The sequence below is a fragment of the Salmo trutta genome, chromosome 11 (genome assembly GCF_901001165.1).
Source record: "Salmo trutta chromosome 11, fSalTru1.1, whole genome shotgun sequence".
NCBI lineage: Eukaryota > Metazoa > Chordata > Actinopteri > Salmoniformes > Salmonidae > Salmo > Salmo trutta.
The window spans coordinates 6,668,955-6,687,253 of NC_042967.1; the positions used below are offsets into that span (position 1 = coordinate 6,668,955).

The 18,299-nt window shown below is 41.6% G+C and overlaps 2 protein-coding genes across 6 annotated transcripts in view; one reads left to right on the top strand and one right to left on the bottom strand.

Moving 5' to 3' along the window:
* LOC115202171 (membrane-spanning 4-domains subfamily A member 12-like) overlaps window positions 1–18,299 on the bottom strand; it is a 19,510-nt gene continuing 1,211 nt past the window's right edge. Inside the window, exons 1-7 of one of the 4 annotated variants that reach the window (XM_029766112.1) lie at window positions 17,649–17,789; window positions 17,188–17,330; window positions 15,920–16,030; window positions 15,624–15,680; window positions 10,241–10,411; window positions 1,294–1,410; window positions 1–422 (exon numbers count right to left, since the gene is read on the bottom strand). In XM_029766112.1, coding sequence (XP_029621972.1) covers window positions 336–422; window positions 1,294–1,410; window positions 10,241–10,411; window positions 15,624–15,680; window positions 15,920–16,030; window positions 17,188–17,313 — 669 coding nt within the window. In that variant the 5' untranslated portion in view covers window positions 17,314–17,330; window positions 17,649–17,789 and the 3' untranslated portion in view covers window positions 1–335. Of the gene's footprint in view, window positions 423–1,293; window positions 1,411–10,240; window positions 10,412–15,623; window positions 15,681–15,919; window positions 16,031–17,187; window positions 17,331–17,560; window positions 17,790–18,299 lie in introns of those variants that run through there. The other 3 variants (XM_029766114.1, XM_029766111.1, XM_029766113.1) reach the window with 3 other exon arrangements.
* si:dkey-9i23.16 (uncharacterized) overlaps window positions 17,848–18,299 on the top strand; it is a 17,252-nt gene continuing 16,800 nt past the window's right edge. For both annotated transcript variants that reach the window (XM_029766108.1, XM_029766109.1), the window contains exon 1: window positions 17,848–18,010. In XM_029766108.1, coding sequence (XP_029621968.1) covers window positions 17,865–18,010 — 146 coding nt within the window. In that variant the 5' untranslated portion in view covers window positions 17,848–17,864. The remainder of the gene's footprint in view (window positions 18,011–18,299) is intronic.

Here is an 18,299-nt window from a genome sequence, read left to right on the forward strand (position 1 = left end):
TTTTGATATAAAGGATTTTATTCCGGTAAAAATATACAAAACAAATGAGGAATTTGGGGAAAATTAAACCATTATTTAGCACTGCATTGTAGTTAAACACTACATACCGTCATTGTAAGTAAGAATTTTATATTGTAAATTAAATAATGATTACATTTTTTTTTTTATATACTGTGGAATCACATCCATATCAATTCCACAGCTTCATGTTACACATTCAAAGAAATAACAAAGCCACAATGGTAGAAAGTTAAACAAACCATCTGTGGTGGACAAATCATTAATATCATAACAGGGGAATGGGTGGACATCTGTCTGTAGATGGGATTGGTCAGTTAAAGTCCTTCTGCAGCTGTTATTGGTCCGTTGAAGTCGGGAGCAGTGACCAGTATGGGAGTCGAGGGAACACCTTGATTGAGAGACTGGAAGAGAGAGAAAGAGAGAATAAGGGAGAGAAAGAGGAGGAGGAAAGGAGAAAAATAGATAGATTAACTACTGTGAAGGAACATTTTATATTGACTTCAGGTGTCCCTGGTGGTAATTTCCACGGCACTACTCTATTGCCTGCCCTGTGGCATCTTCTGTGTATTTACCCAATCTTGTAAATATTTTATTTCTATGGAAACAATCACTCCAAAAATATGGGTGTTGTTTTTATCCCCTTCCATTTTGTTTGGATTCTGTCCTGAAATAGTATTCCCCATTGCCAAAACTCTTGTTTTAAATATGGCAAGCATATGTTGTGATTATAAACAATAAACATATATTAATATCATTTAGACTAAACATATCCACAAATAAATCCAAGTAAACAAATGAAAATATCCATTCCCACCACACCCTATGAATAATATGATCACGGTAATTAAGCAATAATACCCCAGATAATAATGAATATTACAGTGATGAACAAAATATTAAAGGGGAAGCGTTTTACAACTTAGATGGTTCCTAACTTGGAAAGTAGTCTATGGTCCAGGAGACACTGTAATCTGTAATCTACATGTACTCTACACACATACACATAGTCATGTTGTTGTATTGTTTATTTTATATTTGTAATAATAGAGTAATAAGTTATTTTATGATTTATTGTTTTATTTATGATGTAGGCTGTTGTATTTTACTGTGATGTAATTGTTTTAACCCTGTTTGGACCCCAGGAAGAGTATCTGCTGAATCGGGATCCTAATAAATAAGACATACAATGTACATGGTAATCTTGTAATCTACAACTGTAAATTGATTGAAATACTGAAATTCCCCTTTAATGTATTTTCCTGTCTGTCTTACTGAGTATTGGCCGTAACGCCTCCTCTCCATGTACAGGATGTAAGAGAGCGTTGAGGAGATGGTGATCTGGATGATGGTGAAGAGAAGGAGGGACGACTTTACTCCATAACTGAACATCTGAGGTAATGAAAGGAGCGAGAGAGAGGGGGGAGGGAGGGAGGGAGAGACAGAGAGAGCAAAAGTTAATCTGTGAGCAAGTCATTTGGAAGAACATTTTTCACACATAGATTGTAATATTGCATTGTGAAGAAACAGATCATTTGAATGAGAGATTTATCATTTCAGATGAAATATATTTTTTCCATGAGTAATACTCATGATGCATTACAAACATGTTGGGGCAACAACATACAGTACCAGTCAAAAGTTGACACACCTACTCATTCAATACTTTTTTTCTTTATTTTTACTATTTTCTCCATTGTAGAATAATAGTGAAGACATCAAAACTATAAAATAACACATATGCAGTGGTGTAAAGTACTTAAGTAAAAATACTTTTAAGTACTACTTAAGTCGTTTTTTGGGGGTATCTGTACTTTACTTTACTATTTATATTTTTGACAACTATTACTTTAACTCCACTACATTCCTAAAGAAAATGATGTACTTTTTACTCCTTACATTTTCACTGACACCTGTGGTGGATGAATCACAATTAGTTGTGTAACAGATAATTAAGATGTTTTATTTGCATAATATGCTTATGTGAGATACTTGTCATTAGAATGTATCCCTTTGGACTTTGGTGTTGGCAGTTGTACTTTTCCCTTAGCTGGGGCTCAGGTCACTTGGGGCCCAGAGAGGGGAGAGGTCAGGCTTGTCTTTCACATATCCCTGGTGCTATGCAGAATATCAGAAAGGGAAGAGGACAGAATGGAACATTGTCTTCATATGTGAATGTGTCTTTACCTATTCTTAAACCATGTGAAGGGATGGCGTGATTAATGGGGAACCAATTACTTGTCTCCACAATGTTTGTGCGCAAGTCACTCCCTCCTTTTCTATTGGGGGGAGGTGTATGGCAGTGTCTGGAACCATTGTATGTCCTCTCTCAGATCTTGCACTTATCCTGGGATAGTGTATGACCTAGAGGCTCACTCCCCTCAGTGAGCTTGTCCAGGAGTGAGGTCAAGAGGGGGTTTACTTGAGATGGGAGTATCTAGAGTTGATAATTGATATATGCCATTGGATGAGTATTTGTTTTTGTACTATGAATGAGATTAGAACCTCGTCATAGGGACCAAACTGAACAATAATTTATAGCGAATGCTATCTGGCTGTGGAAACTCCTCTCTCAAGTAACAGTCTTTCTTTGTGAACAGTTCCTAAATATCTGTGATTTGTCATGTCAAAGGGGAGTGGATCTTTGCTATAAAAGATCTCAGTATCCATTGTGTTGACACTATCAACGGTTCATTAGAAATAGTGAATCGTTGAAAGTCATTGCTAATGCAAAGCTCTTATTATTAAAGATGTAGTTTAAGTATAACTCTGACTGGTGTGTGAAGTTTGTCTCTCCTCATTTGGTAATACAGAAATTAGCAACCACACACCCAAAAGTACTCATTACATTTTGAATGTTTAGCAGGACAGGAAATTTGTCTAATTCACGCACTTATCAAGAGAACATCCCTAGTCATCCCTACTGCCTCTGATCTGGCAGACTCACTAAACACAAATGCTTAATTTGTAAATTATGTCTGAGTGTTGAACTGTTGACCCTGGCTATCTGTAAATTTAAAAAAACAAGAAAACCGTGTTGTCTGGTTTGCTTAATATAAGACATTTGAAATTATTTTTACTTTTGATACTTAAGTACATTTAAAAGCAAATACTTTCAGACTTTTACTCAAGTAGTATTTTACTGGGTGACTTTTACTTTTTTAAGTATGACAATTGGGTACTTTTCCCACCACTGCACACATGGAATCATGTAGTAACCAAAAAAGTGTTAAACAAATCTGTCATGGATGCCCCCCGGTACTGCTACTCATTCTGTTCACCAGTTCCGGAGGTCTCCCGTCACCGGCTTTCTAGGCTTCACTGAACGGGAATGGGCCAAAATACCAGCAACAGTATGTGAAAACCTTGTGAAGACTTACAGAAAACGTTTGACCTGTGTCATTGCCAACAAAGGGTATATAACAAAGTATTGAGATAAACTTTTGTTATTGACAAAATACTTATTTTCCACCATAATTTGCAAATAAATTCATTAAAAATCCTACAATGTGATTTTCTGGATTTTTTTTTCTCATTTTGTCTGTCATAGTTGACGTGTACCTATGATGAAAATTACAGGCCTCTCATCTTTTTAAGTGGGAGAACTTGCACAATTGGTGGCTGACTAAATACTTTTTTGCCCCACTATGTGTTGGTGCAGCTGTTATGCTACCTACTTTATATATTGTGTATTACGGGTATCGTCCCATGTCGTTCAACAAGGTTTACCCTCGCTCTTTTGTTTGGGTACAGTCCAGTGTTTTGTATATGTGTTTGTTTTGGGTGTATTAAAAAACCCTTTTGTGTATTCCTGAGCCTTTCTCCAAATCCTTTATACCAGTGTGACAAAATCAAAATATATTTTATATTCTAGATTCTTTAAAGTAGCCACACTTTGCCTTTATGACAGCTTTGCACACTCTTGGCACTCTCTCAATCACCTTCATGAGAAATGCTTTTCCAACAGTCTTGAAGGAGTTCCCACATATGCTGAGCACTTGTTGGCTGCTTTTCCTTCCCTCTGCGGTCCAACTCATCCCAAACCATCTCAATTGGGTTGAGGTCAGGTGATTGTGGAGGCTAGGTCATCTGATGCAGCACTCCATCACTCTCCTTCTTGGTCAAATATTCCTTACACAGCCTGGAGGTGTGTTTTGGGTCATTGTCCTGTTGAAAAACAAATGATAGTCCCACTAAGCGCAAACCAGATGGGATGGCGTATCGCTGCAGAATGCTGCATTAGCCATGCTGGTTAAGTGTGCCTTGAATTCTAAATAAATCACTGACAGCACCCCCACACCATCACACCTCCTCCTCCATGCTTCATGGTGGGAACCACACATGTGGTGATCATCTGTTCACCTACTCTGCGTCTCACAAAGACACGACGGTTAGAACCAAAATTCTCTAATTTGGACTCATCAGACCAAAGGACAGATTTCAACCGGTATAATGTCCATTGCTCATGTTTCTTGGCCTAAGCAAGTCTCTTCTTATTATTGGTGTCCTTTAGTAGTGGTTTCTTTGCAGCAATTCGAAGCAAATTGTATTGGTCACACACGTGTTTAGCAGATGTTATTGTGAGTGTAGTGAAATTGTGTTTCTTGCTCTGACAGTGAAGTAATATCTAACAAGTAATATCTAACAATGTCACAACATATACCCAATACACACAAATCAAAGTAAAAGACTGGAATTATGAATATATAAATATATGGATGAGCAATGTCAGAGCGGCATTGACTAAGATACAGTATATACATACGAGATGAGTAATGCAAAACATGTAAACATTAAAGTGACTAGTGTTCTATTTAAAGTGGCCAGTGATTCCAAGTCTATTTAGATAGGCAGCAGCCTCTAATGTGCTAGTGATGGCTATTTAACAGTCTGATGGCCTTGAGATAGAAGCTGTTTTTCAGTCTCTCGGTCCCAGCTTTGATGCACCTGTACTGACTTCGCCTTCTGTATGATAGTGGGGTGAACAGGTAGTGGCTCGGGTGGTTGCTGTCCTTGATTATCTTTTTGGCCTTTACCGTACCAGGTGGTGATACAGCCCAACAGGATGCTCGTAATTGTGCATCTGTAAAAGTTTGTGAGGGTTTTAGGTGCCAAGACAAATTTCTTCAGCCTCCTGAGGTTGAAGAGGTGCTGTTGCACCTTCTTCACCACACTGTCTATGTGGGTGGACCATTTCAGTTTGTCAGTGATGTTGTATGCAGAGGAACTTGAATTTTTCCACTGTGGTCCCGTCAATGTGGATAGGGGGGTACTCCATCTGCTGTTTCCTGAAGTCCATAATCATCTCCTTTGTTTCGTTGACGTTGAGTGAGAGATTTTTTTCCTAGTACCACACTCCCAGAGCCCTCACCTCCTCCCTGTAGGCTGTCATTGTTGGTAATCAAGACTACTACTGTTGTGTCGTCTGCAAACTTGATGATTGAGTTGGAGGCGTGCATGGCCACGCAGTCGTGGGTGAACAGGGAGTACAGGAGGGGGCTGAGCATGCACCCTTGTGGGGCCCCAGTGTTGAGGATCCGCAAAGTGGAGGTGTTGTTTCCTACCTTCACCACTTGGGGGCGGCCCGTCAGGAAGTCCAGGACCCAGTTGCACAGGGCGGGGTTCAGACCCAGGGCCTCGAACTTAATGATGATGAGCTTGGAGGGTACTATGGTGTTAAATGCTGAGCTATAGTCAATGAACAGCATTCTTACGTAGGTATTCCTCTTGTCCAGATGGGATAGGGCAGTGTGCAATGCAATGGTGATTGCATCGTCTGTGGATCTATTGGGGTGGTAAGCAAATTGAAGTGGGTCTAGGGTGACAGGTAAGGTAGAGGTGATATGATACTTGACTAGTCTCTCAAAGCACTTCTTGATGAAAGGAGTGAGTGCTAAAGGGTGATTTAATTCAGTCATTTAATTCAGTTACCTTTGCTTTCTTGGGTACAGGAACAATGGGGGCCATTCTTGAAGCATGTGGGTACAGCAGACTGGGATAGGGAGAGATTGAAAATGTCCGTAAACATGCTCTGAGGACGCGGCTAGGGATGCCGTTTGGGCCGGCTGCCTTGCGAGGGTTAACACGCTTTAATGTCTTACTCACATTGGCCACGGAGAAGGAGAGACCACAGTCCTTGGTAGCGGGCCACTTTGGTGGCACTGTGTTATCCTCAAAGCAGCCGAAGCAGGTGGTTAGCTTGTCCGGAAGCAAGACGTTGGTGTCCACGACGTGGCTGGTTTTCCTTTTGTAGTCCGTGATTGTCTGTAGACCCTGCCACATCTCGTGTCTGAGCCATTGAATTGCAACTCCACTTTGTCTCTAAACAGATGTTTTGTCTGTTTGATTGCTTTGCGGAGGGAATAACTACACTGTTTGTATTCTGCCATATTCCCAGTTACCTTGCCATGGGTAAATGCGGTGGTTCGTACTTTCAGTTTTTCACGAATGCTACCATCTATCCAGGTTTCTGGTTAGGGTAGATTTTAATAGTCACAGTGGGTACAACATCTCCTATACACTTCCTGATAAACTCAGTCACCGTATCAGTATAATCGTCAATGTTATTATTGGAGGCTACCCGGGAACATATCCCAGTCCGCGTGATCAAAACAATCTTGAAGCGTGGATTCTGATTGTTCAGACCAGCGTTGAATAGTCCTTAGCACGGGTAGCAGTGGTTGAGTGTTTTAGCAGCGTGAGTACTACAGTCAATGTGTTGATAGAACTTCGGCAGCCTTTCCTCAAATTTACTTTGTTAAAATCCCCAGCTACAATAAATGCGGCCTCAGGATATGTGTCACAGTCGTCGTATGAAGGAGACCAAGGCGCAGCATGCGTATCGTTCCACATCTTTATTTCTATGTGAAACTATGCAAGACATACAATAAACCATAAACAAAAACAACAAACCGTGACAAAGAGGTGTTACATGCATAAACTCAAAATAATCTCCCACAAACACTAGTGGGAAAAACAACAACTTAAATATGATCCCCAATTAGAGACAATGATGACCAGCTGCCTCTAATTGGGAATCATACAAAAACCCCAACCTAGAAAAAACTAGAACCAAACATATAAATAAATAAACTAGACAAAACCCCCCAGTCACGCCCTGACCTACTCTACCATATAAAAATACGAGCTCGCTATGGTCAGGACGTGACAGTACACCCCTCCCCCCCAAAGGTGCAGACTCCGGCCGCAAAACCTGAAACCAAAAGGGAGGGTTGGGGGGGTGTCTAGTGTTGGTGGCGGCTTTGGTGCAGGATGAAGAACATTCTCATCCCGTGGATCCTCCCGCATCGGAGGCGGTTCTGGTGCGGGACGAAGAACCCTCTCATCCTGCGCTGGAGACTCCGGACCGTCTCAGGAGGCTCCGAGCCGCGGGCCGTCTCAGGAGGCTCCGGGCCGCGGGCCGTCTCAGGAGGTTCCGGGCTGCGAAACGTCGCCGGAAGCTCCGGACTGAGGACTGTCGCCGGAAGCTCTGGACTAGGGACTGTCGCCGGAAACTCTGGACTGGGGACTGTCGCCGGACTGGGCAGGCGCACTGGAGGCCTAGTGCGTGGAGCCGGGACAGGTGGCACCAGACTGGTGACACGCATTTCAGGGCGAGTGCGAGGAGCAGGCACAGGACGTACTAGACTGGGGAGGCGCACTGGAGGCCTGATGCGTGGGACCGGTACAGGTGCACCGGACTAGTGACATGCACCTCAGGGAGAGTGCGCGAAGGAGGCACAGGACATACCTGACTGGGAACACGCACTTCAGGGAGAGTGCGGGGAGCAGGCACAGGACGTACTGTGCTGTGGAGGCACACTGGAGACCTGGTGCGTAGAACCGGTGCAGGATATACTGGACCGTGAAGGCGCACTGGAGGTCTGGAGCATAGAGCTGGCACAACCCGTCCTGGCTGAATGCTCACTTTAGCCCGGCAAGTGCGGGGCGCTGGCACAGGACGCACTGGGCTGTGAAAGCGCACTGGCGACACAGTACGTAAAGCTGGTGCAGGATATCCTGGAACGAGGAAACGCACCGGAGACCAGGAGCGCTGAGCCGGCACAACCTTTCCTGGCTGAATGCTCACTTTAGCCCGGCAAATGCGGGGAGCCAGCAGCGAGCGCACCGGGCTGTGAATGCGCACTGGAGATACGGTGTGCATTACCGCATAACCCGGTGCCTGTCTGGTCACACGCTCCCCATGGTAAGCACGGGGAGTTGGCTCAGGTCTACAACCTGACTCCGCCAATCTCCCCGTGTGCCCCCCCCCCCCAACATTTTTTGGGGGGAGCTGCCTCTCAGGCTTCCGTCGTTGCCGTGCTAGTTCCTCGTATCGTTGCCGTTCCTCTCTCGCTGTCTCCGCCTGCTTCCATGGCAGGGTCTTGTCCCCTGCCATTACCTCCTCCCAGGTCCAGGATGTCTTCCACTCTCTTTTCTCCCGGGCCCAGGATCCCTGCTCCTCGTGGGCACGCTGCTTGGTCCTTTGCTGGTGGGAGATTCTGTCACGGTCGTCATATGAAGGAAACCAAGGCGCAGCGTGCGTATCGTTCCACATCTTTATTTCTATGTGAAACTATGCAAGACATACAATAAACTATAAACAAAAACAACAAACCGTGACAAAGAGGTGCAACATGCATAAACTCAAAATAATCTCCCACAAACACTAGTGGGAAAAACAACAACTTAAATATGATCCCCAATTAGAGACAACGATGACCAGCTGCCTCTAATTGGGAATCATACAAAAACCCCAACCTAGAAAAAAGAAACTAGAACCTAACATAGAAAGAAATAAACTACACAAAACCCCCCCAGTCACGCCCTGACCTACTCTACCATATAAAAATACGAGCTCTCTATGGTCAGGACGTGACAATATGTGGTTTCCAGTTTGCATAAAGTCCAGTTCTTTGAGGGCCATCGTGGTATCGGCTTGAGGGGTTGATATACACGGCTGTGACTATAACCGAAGAGAATTCTCTTGGGGGATAATACGGTCAGCATTTGATTGTGAGGTATTCTAGGTCGGGTGAACAAAAGGACTTCCTGTATGTTATCAACATCCCACCATGAGTCATTAATCATGAAACATACACCCCCGCCCTTCTTCTTCCCAGAGAGATATTTATTCCTGTCTGCGCGATGAACTGAGAACCCAACTGGCTGGACGTACTCAGACAGTTTATCCCGAGAGAGCCATGTTTTGTGAAACAGAGTATGTTACCATCCCTGATGTCTCTCTGGAAAGAAATCCTCACCCTAAGCTTGTCAACTTTATTATCCAGAGATTGAACATTAGCGAGTAATATACTCGGAAGCGGTGGGTGGTGTGCGCACCTAGTCAATGAACAGCATTGGGCTAATAATGTAAGAAATAATACATAAAAAATTATAATACTGCAGAGTTTCCTAAGAGTTAGAAGCACGGTAGCCCTCTCTGTAGGCACCATTTTCATAGAGTGAAGGCCTGATTCACGCAGTCTCCTCTGAACAGTTGATGTTGAGATGTGTCTGTTACTTGAACTCTGTGACGCATTTATTTGGGCTGCAATCTGAGGTGTATTTAACTTTAATGAGCTTATCCTTTGCAGCAGAGGTAACTCTGGGTCTTCCTTTCCTGTGTTGGTCCTCATGAGAGCCAGTTTCATCATAGCGCTTGATGGTTTTTGCGACTGCACTTGAAGTAACTTTCAAAGTTCTAGAAATGTTACGGATTGACTGACCTTCATGTCTTAAAGATGGACTATCGTTTCTCTTTGCTTATTTGAGCTGTTCTTGTCATGTACTTGGTCTTTTACCAAATAGGGCTATCTTCTGTATACCAACCCTACCTTGTCACAACACAACTGATTGGCTCAAATGCATTAAGAAGGAAAGAAATTCCATAAATTAACTTTTAACAAAGAACACCTGTTAATTGAAATGCATTCCAGGTGACTACCTCATTAAGTTGGTTGAGAGAATGCTAAGAGTGTGCAAAGCTGTCATCAAGGCAAAGGGTGGCTACTTTGAAGAATCTCAAATATAAAATATATTTATATTTAACACTTTTTTGGTTACTACATGATTCCATGTGTGTCATTTCATAGTTTTGATGTCTTCACTATTATTCTACAATGTGGCAACACACACACACACACACACACATACACACACACACACACACACACACACACACACACAGAGAGAGAGAACCAATTATGAAAGAGGTACTGACAGTGGCATAGTGCTGGTGGTCACATTCATACACCTGTATGTCGTGCGTTTCGGGGGTCAGGGAGTGGTTACACGTTGTCTCTGGATTGTTGTGGAGATCGATGAAGTAGAAGATGAGGGCCAGGAGAGAAACCAAAACGGCCACCAGTGTCACCACCATACACACACCCAGCTGGAGGGACGGAGGGAGAGAAAAAGAGAGAGAGAGGGAGGAAGAGATAGGGTGGGAGTCAGGGGCCAGACCTCATTGATCATCATGTACATTTTTATAATGTAGGGTGTGTGTGTGTGAGACTACCTGTGATAAGGTGAAAATCTGAGGCCCGCACTCGACCCACAAATAAATAAATAAATGTGCTGAAGGCTAGAGTCAGAGATGGTGGAACATTTTTTTGACAGGGGGTGCAGGAATTTTTTTGTGCCTAATTTCGATATGTTTCTGCTTATAATTTTGGTAGGCTATTTGTGAGTCAACTTGTCTATAATTGGATACATGCAGCTTCTCTTCTGTCTTTACATGTAAATGAAATAAACCCTTGCTCACCAGAATCAGTTTGACCGGTTGTAAGGCAATTGAAAGCTGTGAATATGACACAACATGTTTCTGATAAGATTTCATATTTATATTTTATGTCAGCTTTTGTGGTTGAAATACTATCAGCTTTTATGACACTGATAGATCGCTGCTCTGCAGACGGTCCCTAACTGTGCATTCACATTCTCTCAAGATTCTGAAATGAATCAATCATATTTCTCTACTTCCTGTTCCCGAGTCAAAATGTACATTTGGTGTATCATTTTACTGAAGAAATGCTTAATTCTGCAGGAGTTAATATTAAGACTATGTGAGAGGTTACAGACCTACAGTCAGTGTCCAGATTTCAGTTTCTATTAAACCAATCTGAACAGTAGGCTACAGTTCCCTCGACGTGTCATAGGCCTATTTGAAGTCCCCATCTTGTGACTGTCGTATAGTACCTCACAATCATCACACATAACATAGGCACTGTTATAATCTTCTTTTACCACGTCACTAAATCTTTCCCAAACATGACTTTTCTGGCCCTCCCTTCTCTGTATTTTCAACTCTCTATTTTGCAGCTTTTCTTTTGTCCTTTTTGCCTCAGTGGTTCGATGTGTGTTCCCAAAAACGTTTGGCGTGTAGGCTTTTTGGCCCACGTAAAGTTAGGCCTTAAAGTTGAGGCTTTTGCAACTAATGCCAAAAACATGAAAGATAAACCTCAATGTAGTCTATAGGCCTAGATATAAATTGCGCAACAATGATACATTTATAGATTTTTTTATGTATTATTTTCTCTTTATTCAACCCGACTGCCACTTACCCGCCCTTCATTTGCATAATATTTCATAACTCTAAACTAATGATTTATATATAAACACTAGATGACAGGGGGCGCTGTTTTGAAGACACCGTGCCTCCATCTTGGCACTCCAACACCGTTGTAAAAAAAATATTTTGGAAGCTATAGAAATGCATTTATAAATGTCTACTTTAGTTTTGGCCACGTTTATTCTATTACAGACACCTTAATGCATACTTTTAAATGATACTATGTGAGCTAAACATACAAATAAAAATCTCTAAAACATTTTCCTTAAAGTATAACTTTTTGAAAGTATTAATGTTACTGTCCCCACTAAAACAAAAAACTACTTAAATACATGCAATTTTGTCCTTGAAACATTTAAATTAAATAATGTAGAATTCCATTAAATCCTATAGAACTCGCAAGGTTGTAGTCCTAAACCCGGAAATGAGTTACCTCTGGTTCATTCAGCCATCCCTATGTGAAAAATGAACACCAAAAATAAGGTCTGAGGTTAACACAGGCTTGGGAGATTCTATACATTTTGTTCTATGAGATGATAGTGTGACAGGTTAAAGGAAATACTCATAGCCTGTTATACATTAAAAAGTATTAGTAAGTTCATAGTATGTGAGGATCTTAAAACATCTAAGGTTAAAAAGATCATGCATTCTGTATTAGTTGATAGAGATTGATAACATTCATATAATTGTGTTAAAGTTAAAATCCATCAAGTGTACAAAGGGTAAGAATTGTAAAAGGAATGTGTAAACGTTATATTGATTACTTTATATTGTGGTGCCTAATTGAAGGGGAAAAGTGTTAATCTGTGATCTACTAAATGCTCTTTAATCCATGAGCCTGAGATCGATTGCTCTGGTCTCCACCCAAGTTCGCGGGGAAATCGCGGTCTTTTCCTCATTACAGTAAACGTTCTCATTGAGGAAACAATACCGTATCACTCTCGTGATTATTTCTCCCCTTTTTCAGGGGCGTAACAATAGCAGTCAGTTAACATGACCTTTATGAATTATGAAGCCTTTATGTGCCAATTACATAAATTCTTCAAAATTCACAAAGGTGATGTTAGCTGATGATGATTAACTTATAGAACAAAACATATAAGATCTCCTAAGCCTGTGTTTACTACAGACCTTATTTTGGGCGTTTAACCTCTATGGGATCGGTGTCCCTAAACTGGGACAGTTGCTGCTCAATATGCGATAATGTGACTAGAATGACTTTGTAAACAACAGCCAACTTTCCGGGACAATAACATGTCTTATTGTTAATCTAACTGCAGTGTCCAATTTACAGTAGCTATTAAAGCGAAAAAATACCATGCTATTTTTTGAGGATAGTGCACAACAACAAAACACTTTTGTCATGGCAACTGGTTTGATACATTCACCTCTGAAGGTAAATAATGTACTTACATTCAGTAATCTTGCTCTGATTTGTCATACCGAGGGTGCCAGAGATAAAATGTAGTGTAGTTTTGTTTGATAAAATCAATTTATATATCCAAATGTAGGAACTGGGTTCTACAGTTTGACCCCACTGCAGTCTCTGGCTCCACACCCACCCTGTCCAGCCATCTAGATGTGTGAAGGTTAGCGTCTTTTCTGTAGGGAAGCTAATGATCCATCATGTATGACATTCCTGGGAGTGTGTAAACTTACATTTTTTTATTACCATAGCATTTTTGTATGCTCTCTATAGTTGTGTAAGGTGATGTTAGGCTCCCGAGTGGTGCAGCGGTCTAAGGCATTGCATCTCAGTGCTAGAGGCGTCATTACAGACCCTGGTTCGATCCCGGTCTGAATCACACCCGGATGTGATCGGGAGTCCCATAGGGACAATTGGCCCAGCGTCGTCCGGGTTAGGGGAGGGTTTGGCCGGGGTACACCGTCATTGTAAAATAAGAATTTGTTCTTAAAAGACTTGCCTAGTTAGTTTGAATGTACTTCAATATTTATAAATTAACCAATTCTGCACATTTGGTCAAACTCCTGGCAGACTTGATACAAAATATTGTGTAGTAATGTAATTCTTCACTGATCAGTCTGAAACTTTGCACACACACACTGCTGCCATCTTGTGGACAAAATTTAAATTACACCTAGAATCCTACATCACTGTCTGGCTTTTCAATTGCATATCTAAAATTATGCTATTTTTTGGGGGCGGGGGGAAACACGTTTTTTTATGTCTATCTTTTACCAGATGTAATGTAATTCTCCTACATTAATTTCACATTTCCACAAACTTCAAAGTGTTTCCTTTCAAATGGTATCAAGAATATGCATATCCTTGCTTCAGGTCCTGAGCTACAGGCAGTTGAAAATAAGGTTCCGATCCTTAAGAGGTTTTAAACATAAACCCTATAAAAACGCCATTCATTTCCCCCATAGGATTTGTCCAATGAACAACGGCGGAGGTAGTGCCAACAAAAAGACGCCATTACTGATAGAGTTCAGTGTGTCAAATCGGAGGGCCTGCTGTCCGGACCTCTGGCAGTCTCTATGGGGGTACCACAGGGTTCAATTCTTGGGCCAACTCTTTTCTCTGTATACGTCAATGATGTCGCTCTTGCTGCTGGTGAATCTCTGATCCACCTCTACGCAGACGACACCATTCTGTATACTTCTGGCCCTTCTTTGGACACTGTGTTAACAACCCTCCAGACGAGCTTCAATGCCATACAACTCTCCTTCCGTGATCTCCAACTGCTCCTAAATACAAGTAAAACTAAATGCATGCTCTTCAACCGATCGCTGCCTGCACCTGCCCGCCTGTCCAGCATCACTTCTCTGGACGGTTCTGACTTAGAATTTGTGGACAACTACAAATACCTAGGTGTCTGGTTAGACTGTAAACTCTCCTTCCAGACTCACATCAATCATCTCCAATCCAAAGTTATATCTAGAATTGGCTTCCTATTTCGCAACAAAGCATCCTTCACTCATGCTGCCAAACATACCCTCGTAAAACTGACCATCCTACCAATCCTCGACTTCGGCGATGTCATTTACAAAATAGCCTCCAATACCCTACTCAACAAGCTGGATGCAGTCTATCACAGTGCCATCCGTTTTGTCACCAAAGCCCCATATACTACCCACCACTGCGACCTGTACGCTCTCGTTGGCTTCATAATCGTCGCCAAACACATTGGCTCCAGGTCATCTACAAGACCCTGCTAGGTAAAGTCCCCCCTTATCTCCGCTCACTGGTCACCATAGCAGCACCCACCTGTAGCACGCGCTCCAGCAGGTATATCTCTCTGGTCACCCCTAAAGCCAACTCCTCCTTTGGTCGTCTCTCCTTCCAGTTCTCTGCTGCCAATGACTGGAACGAACTACAAAAATCTCTGAAACTGGAAACACTTATCTCCCTCACTAGCTTTAAGCACCAGCTATCAGAGCAGCTCCCAGATCACTGCACCTGTACATAGCCCATCTATAATTTAGCCCAAACTACTACCTCTTCCCCTACTGTATTTATTTTATTTTATTTATTATTTTGCTCCTTTGCACCATATTATTTATATTTTAACTTTGAACTTTCTTCAAATTACAAATCTACCATTCCAGTGTTTTACTTGCTATACTTTATTTACTTTGCCACCATGGCCTTTTTTGCCTTTACCTCCCTTATCTCACATCATTTGCTCACATTGTATATAGTCTTATTTTTTTCTACTGTATCATTGATTGTATGTTGTTTTACTCCATGTGTAACTCTGTGTTTTTGTATGTTGTCGAACTGCTTTGCTTTACCTGGTTAAATAAAGGTGAAATAAAAAAATAAAATTACTATTTCTCTCTATGGAGGACTGCTTTTCTGAGAAGGCCAATATGGCCGACCAGTGGCTTCAAAGCCTCTCATTGGCCAATAACTAGCATCAGCAATCCAGAGTTTATATACATCATTGCCCTAAACCTGGACGCCCCGCGGATATAACCGTGGGGATTGCGTGTTATGAGTCACCCAGCTCATCACTAGTGTGAGTGTGTGTACGCAAGCATGCCGTGTGGTGGTATTCATACTCACCAATTTCATACTGCTGTGTTTCTCCATCACTATGGCAACGACTCCTGCTGCTATGAACTAGACACAGCAGATATAAACAACTCCCAATTGTCAATCAAATATCATAACCAATGGTTAAAAGAATGAGTGCATTATCTGATAAAACAATAATGAAATTGGATGGCAACACTAAAAAACCCTGGTAATCACAATAACAAATTTGATAGAATAACTTATGTAACCACCCTAAAATGTAATTCACTATCATCCAAAAATCTTTCAGTACAGGGAGTGAGTATGAGTGAAGGTTAGGTTACCGATAGGCCGCTCCACCAGGGCACCCCAAAGGTCACGACCTCTGTGAACTCAGTGGAGAGGAGGGGGAGGGAGTAGGACATCACTATCACGCCAATCATTACCTGGGACACCTGACACACACAGATACAGTTGAAGTCGGAAGTTTACATACACCTTAGCCAAATACATTTAAACTCTGATTTTCACACTTCCTGACATTTAATCCTAGTGAAAATTCCCTGTCTTAGGTCAGTTAGGATCACCACTTTATTTTAAGAATGTGAAACGTCAGAATAATATTAGAGAAAATGATTTATTTCAGCGTTTATTTCTTTCATCACATTCGAAGTGGGTCAGAATGACGGCTGCGTGGTCCCATGGTGTTTATACTTGCGTACTATTGTTTGTACAGATGAACGTGGTACCTTCAGGCGTTTGGAAATTGCTCCCAAGGATGACCCAGACTTGTGGAGGTCTACAATGTTTTTTCTGATGTCTTGGCTGTTTTCTTTTGATTTTCCCATAATGTCAAGCAAAGAAGCACTGAGTTTGAAGGTTGGCCTTGAAATACATCCACAGGTACACCTCCAATTGACTCAAATGATGTCAATTAGCCTATCAGAAGCTTCTAAAGCCATGACATCCTTTTCTGGGATTTTCCAAGGTGTTTAAAGGCACAGTCAACTTAGTGTATGTAAACTTCTGACCCACTAGATCTGTGATACAGTGAATTATAAGTGAATTATAAGTGAAATAATCTGTCTGTAAACAATTTTTGGAAAAATGACTTGTCTCATGCACAAAGTAGATGTCCTAACCAACTTACCAAAACTATAGTTTGTTAACAAGAAATTTGTGGAGTGGTTGAAAAACGAGTTTTAATGACTCCAACCTAAGTGTATGTAAACTTCCGACTTCAACTGTATATAGATTGACGAACTTACATAATCACACACACAGACTGGTGCAAGCACGCACACACACAGGCCAGTTACCACTTTGTGGGAACTGCTGATGTAAAAAGGGTTTTATAATATGATTGACTTATTGACACAAACGCATTAGGTTCAAGGCGTTGACCACAAACCAATGTCTGACAGTCTGACATCTTTATAGACAGTAAATATACTGAGTCATGTACAAATACCTATTTGATTCAAACATAATGTGAAGGGAAAAAAACTGGACACTAAATGCACAGGGCTGAACACAACATGCAATAATAACCCCCCCTATTGTAGCATCTCCATCTATACAAAAGTAACAGTCTTTGACATCAGACGCTCACCCCCAATGACTTCGGCTCGCCTTTCTGGATGCTTTCGCGCAGAGCCTGCCGTCTGTCGGTCAGTTTATCTGCGTTGATGTCCGTCGTCACGATCACTGACAGGTCCCTTGAGACCGACACAGCCATCCTCGCGCTCTGGAGTCCTTTGGAGGTCAAGAAAAAGGACAATACGAAATGTGTGTTCAATTGTTAGGCTATTAATGAGATCGACTTGACCAATATTTGCCATTAATGAAAATAATCACTCCTAAAAAAAATCTTGATTTTAGTTTATGTTTAAAACAAATCCGTTTGGCAATACAAGTGCGCATTGAAGTTGCTATTCCATGGTCAAATTAAATGGGATAGTTAGAAAGCGGGCTAAACAACCTACCTTTATTTAAAATATTATTAACTGGTCAAGAATAGTGAAACCTCCAGGGTGGACCGTTATACAATCTAGGATAATCGACGCACCTTACCTTTTCCTTTCAGATACAAAAATCACTTTAGTATGCCTAATTCCACAAACACAATTTCTTGTTGCCTAATTCACGAATTATAAAAATCGATTTCGCAACATAGCCAGTCCGAGACCGTTCCTTTAACTTTTTGTGTCTCTTTCCGTTCTTGGCACGAATGAAACCTGAGTAGGATTAGTTTACTTTCACTGGTGCGAAGCCTCCACCCCTAGCCCAATGTCACCCCCTCGTCTTGGAGACAGTGATACAATAGTCAATATAAACATTCGTAGCAACCGTTTTTTTGTGACAGCCTGGACCTACACGGTAATTTTGCAACAAAAAAGGGCCGTGTGCATACAACAAGGGCTGTTTTCGTCAAGGTAAGTATTATTTTTTTAAATAACTGATGAATTTACATAAACGGTGGATGAAGTTGCGCTGATCTTCAGGGGGAATCGACAGAATATGGCAGTTTAGCCCTATTGATGTGTAGGCAACGTAAGATTATTGAGAAATAAGAAAGGTAAATAGGCGTTATACATTTGTTCTTAACTGACTTGTATCTTTAAATAAAGGTTTAATAAAATGTAGGCTAATTAAATAAATAAAATAAGACAATCTTTCTATTATGGCGGATATTTGTGCATGGTGCCCTGCCCAAACCCCCCT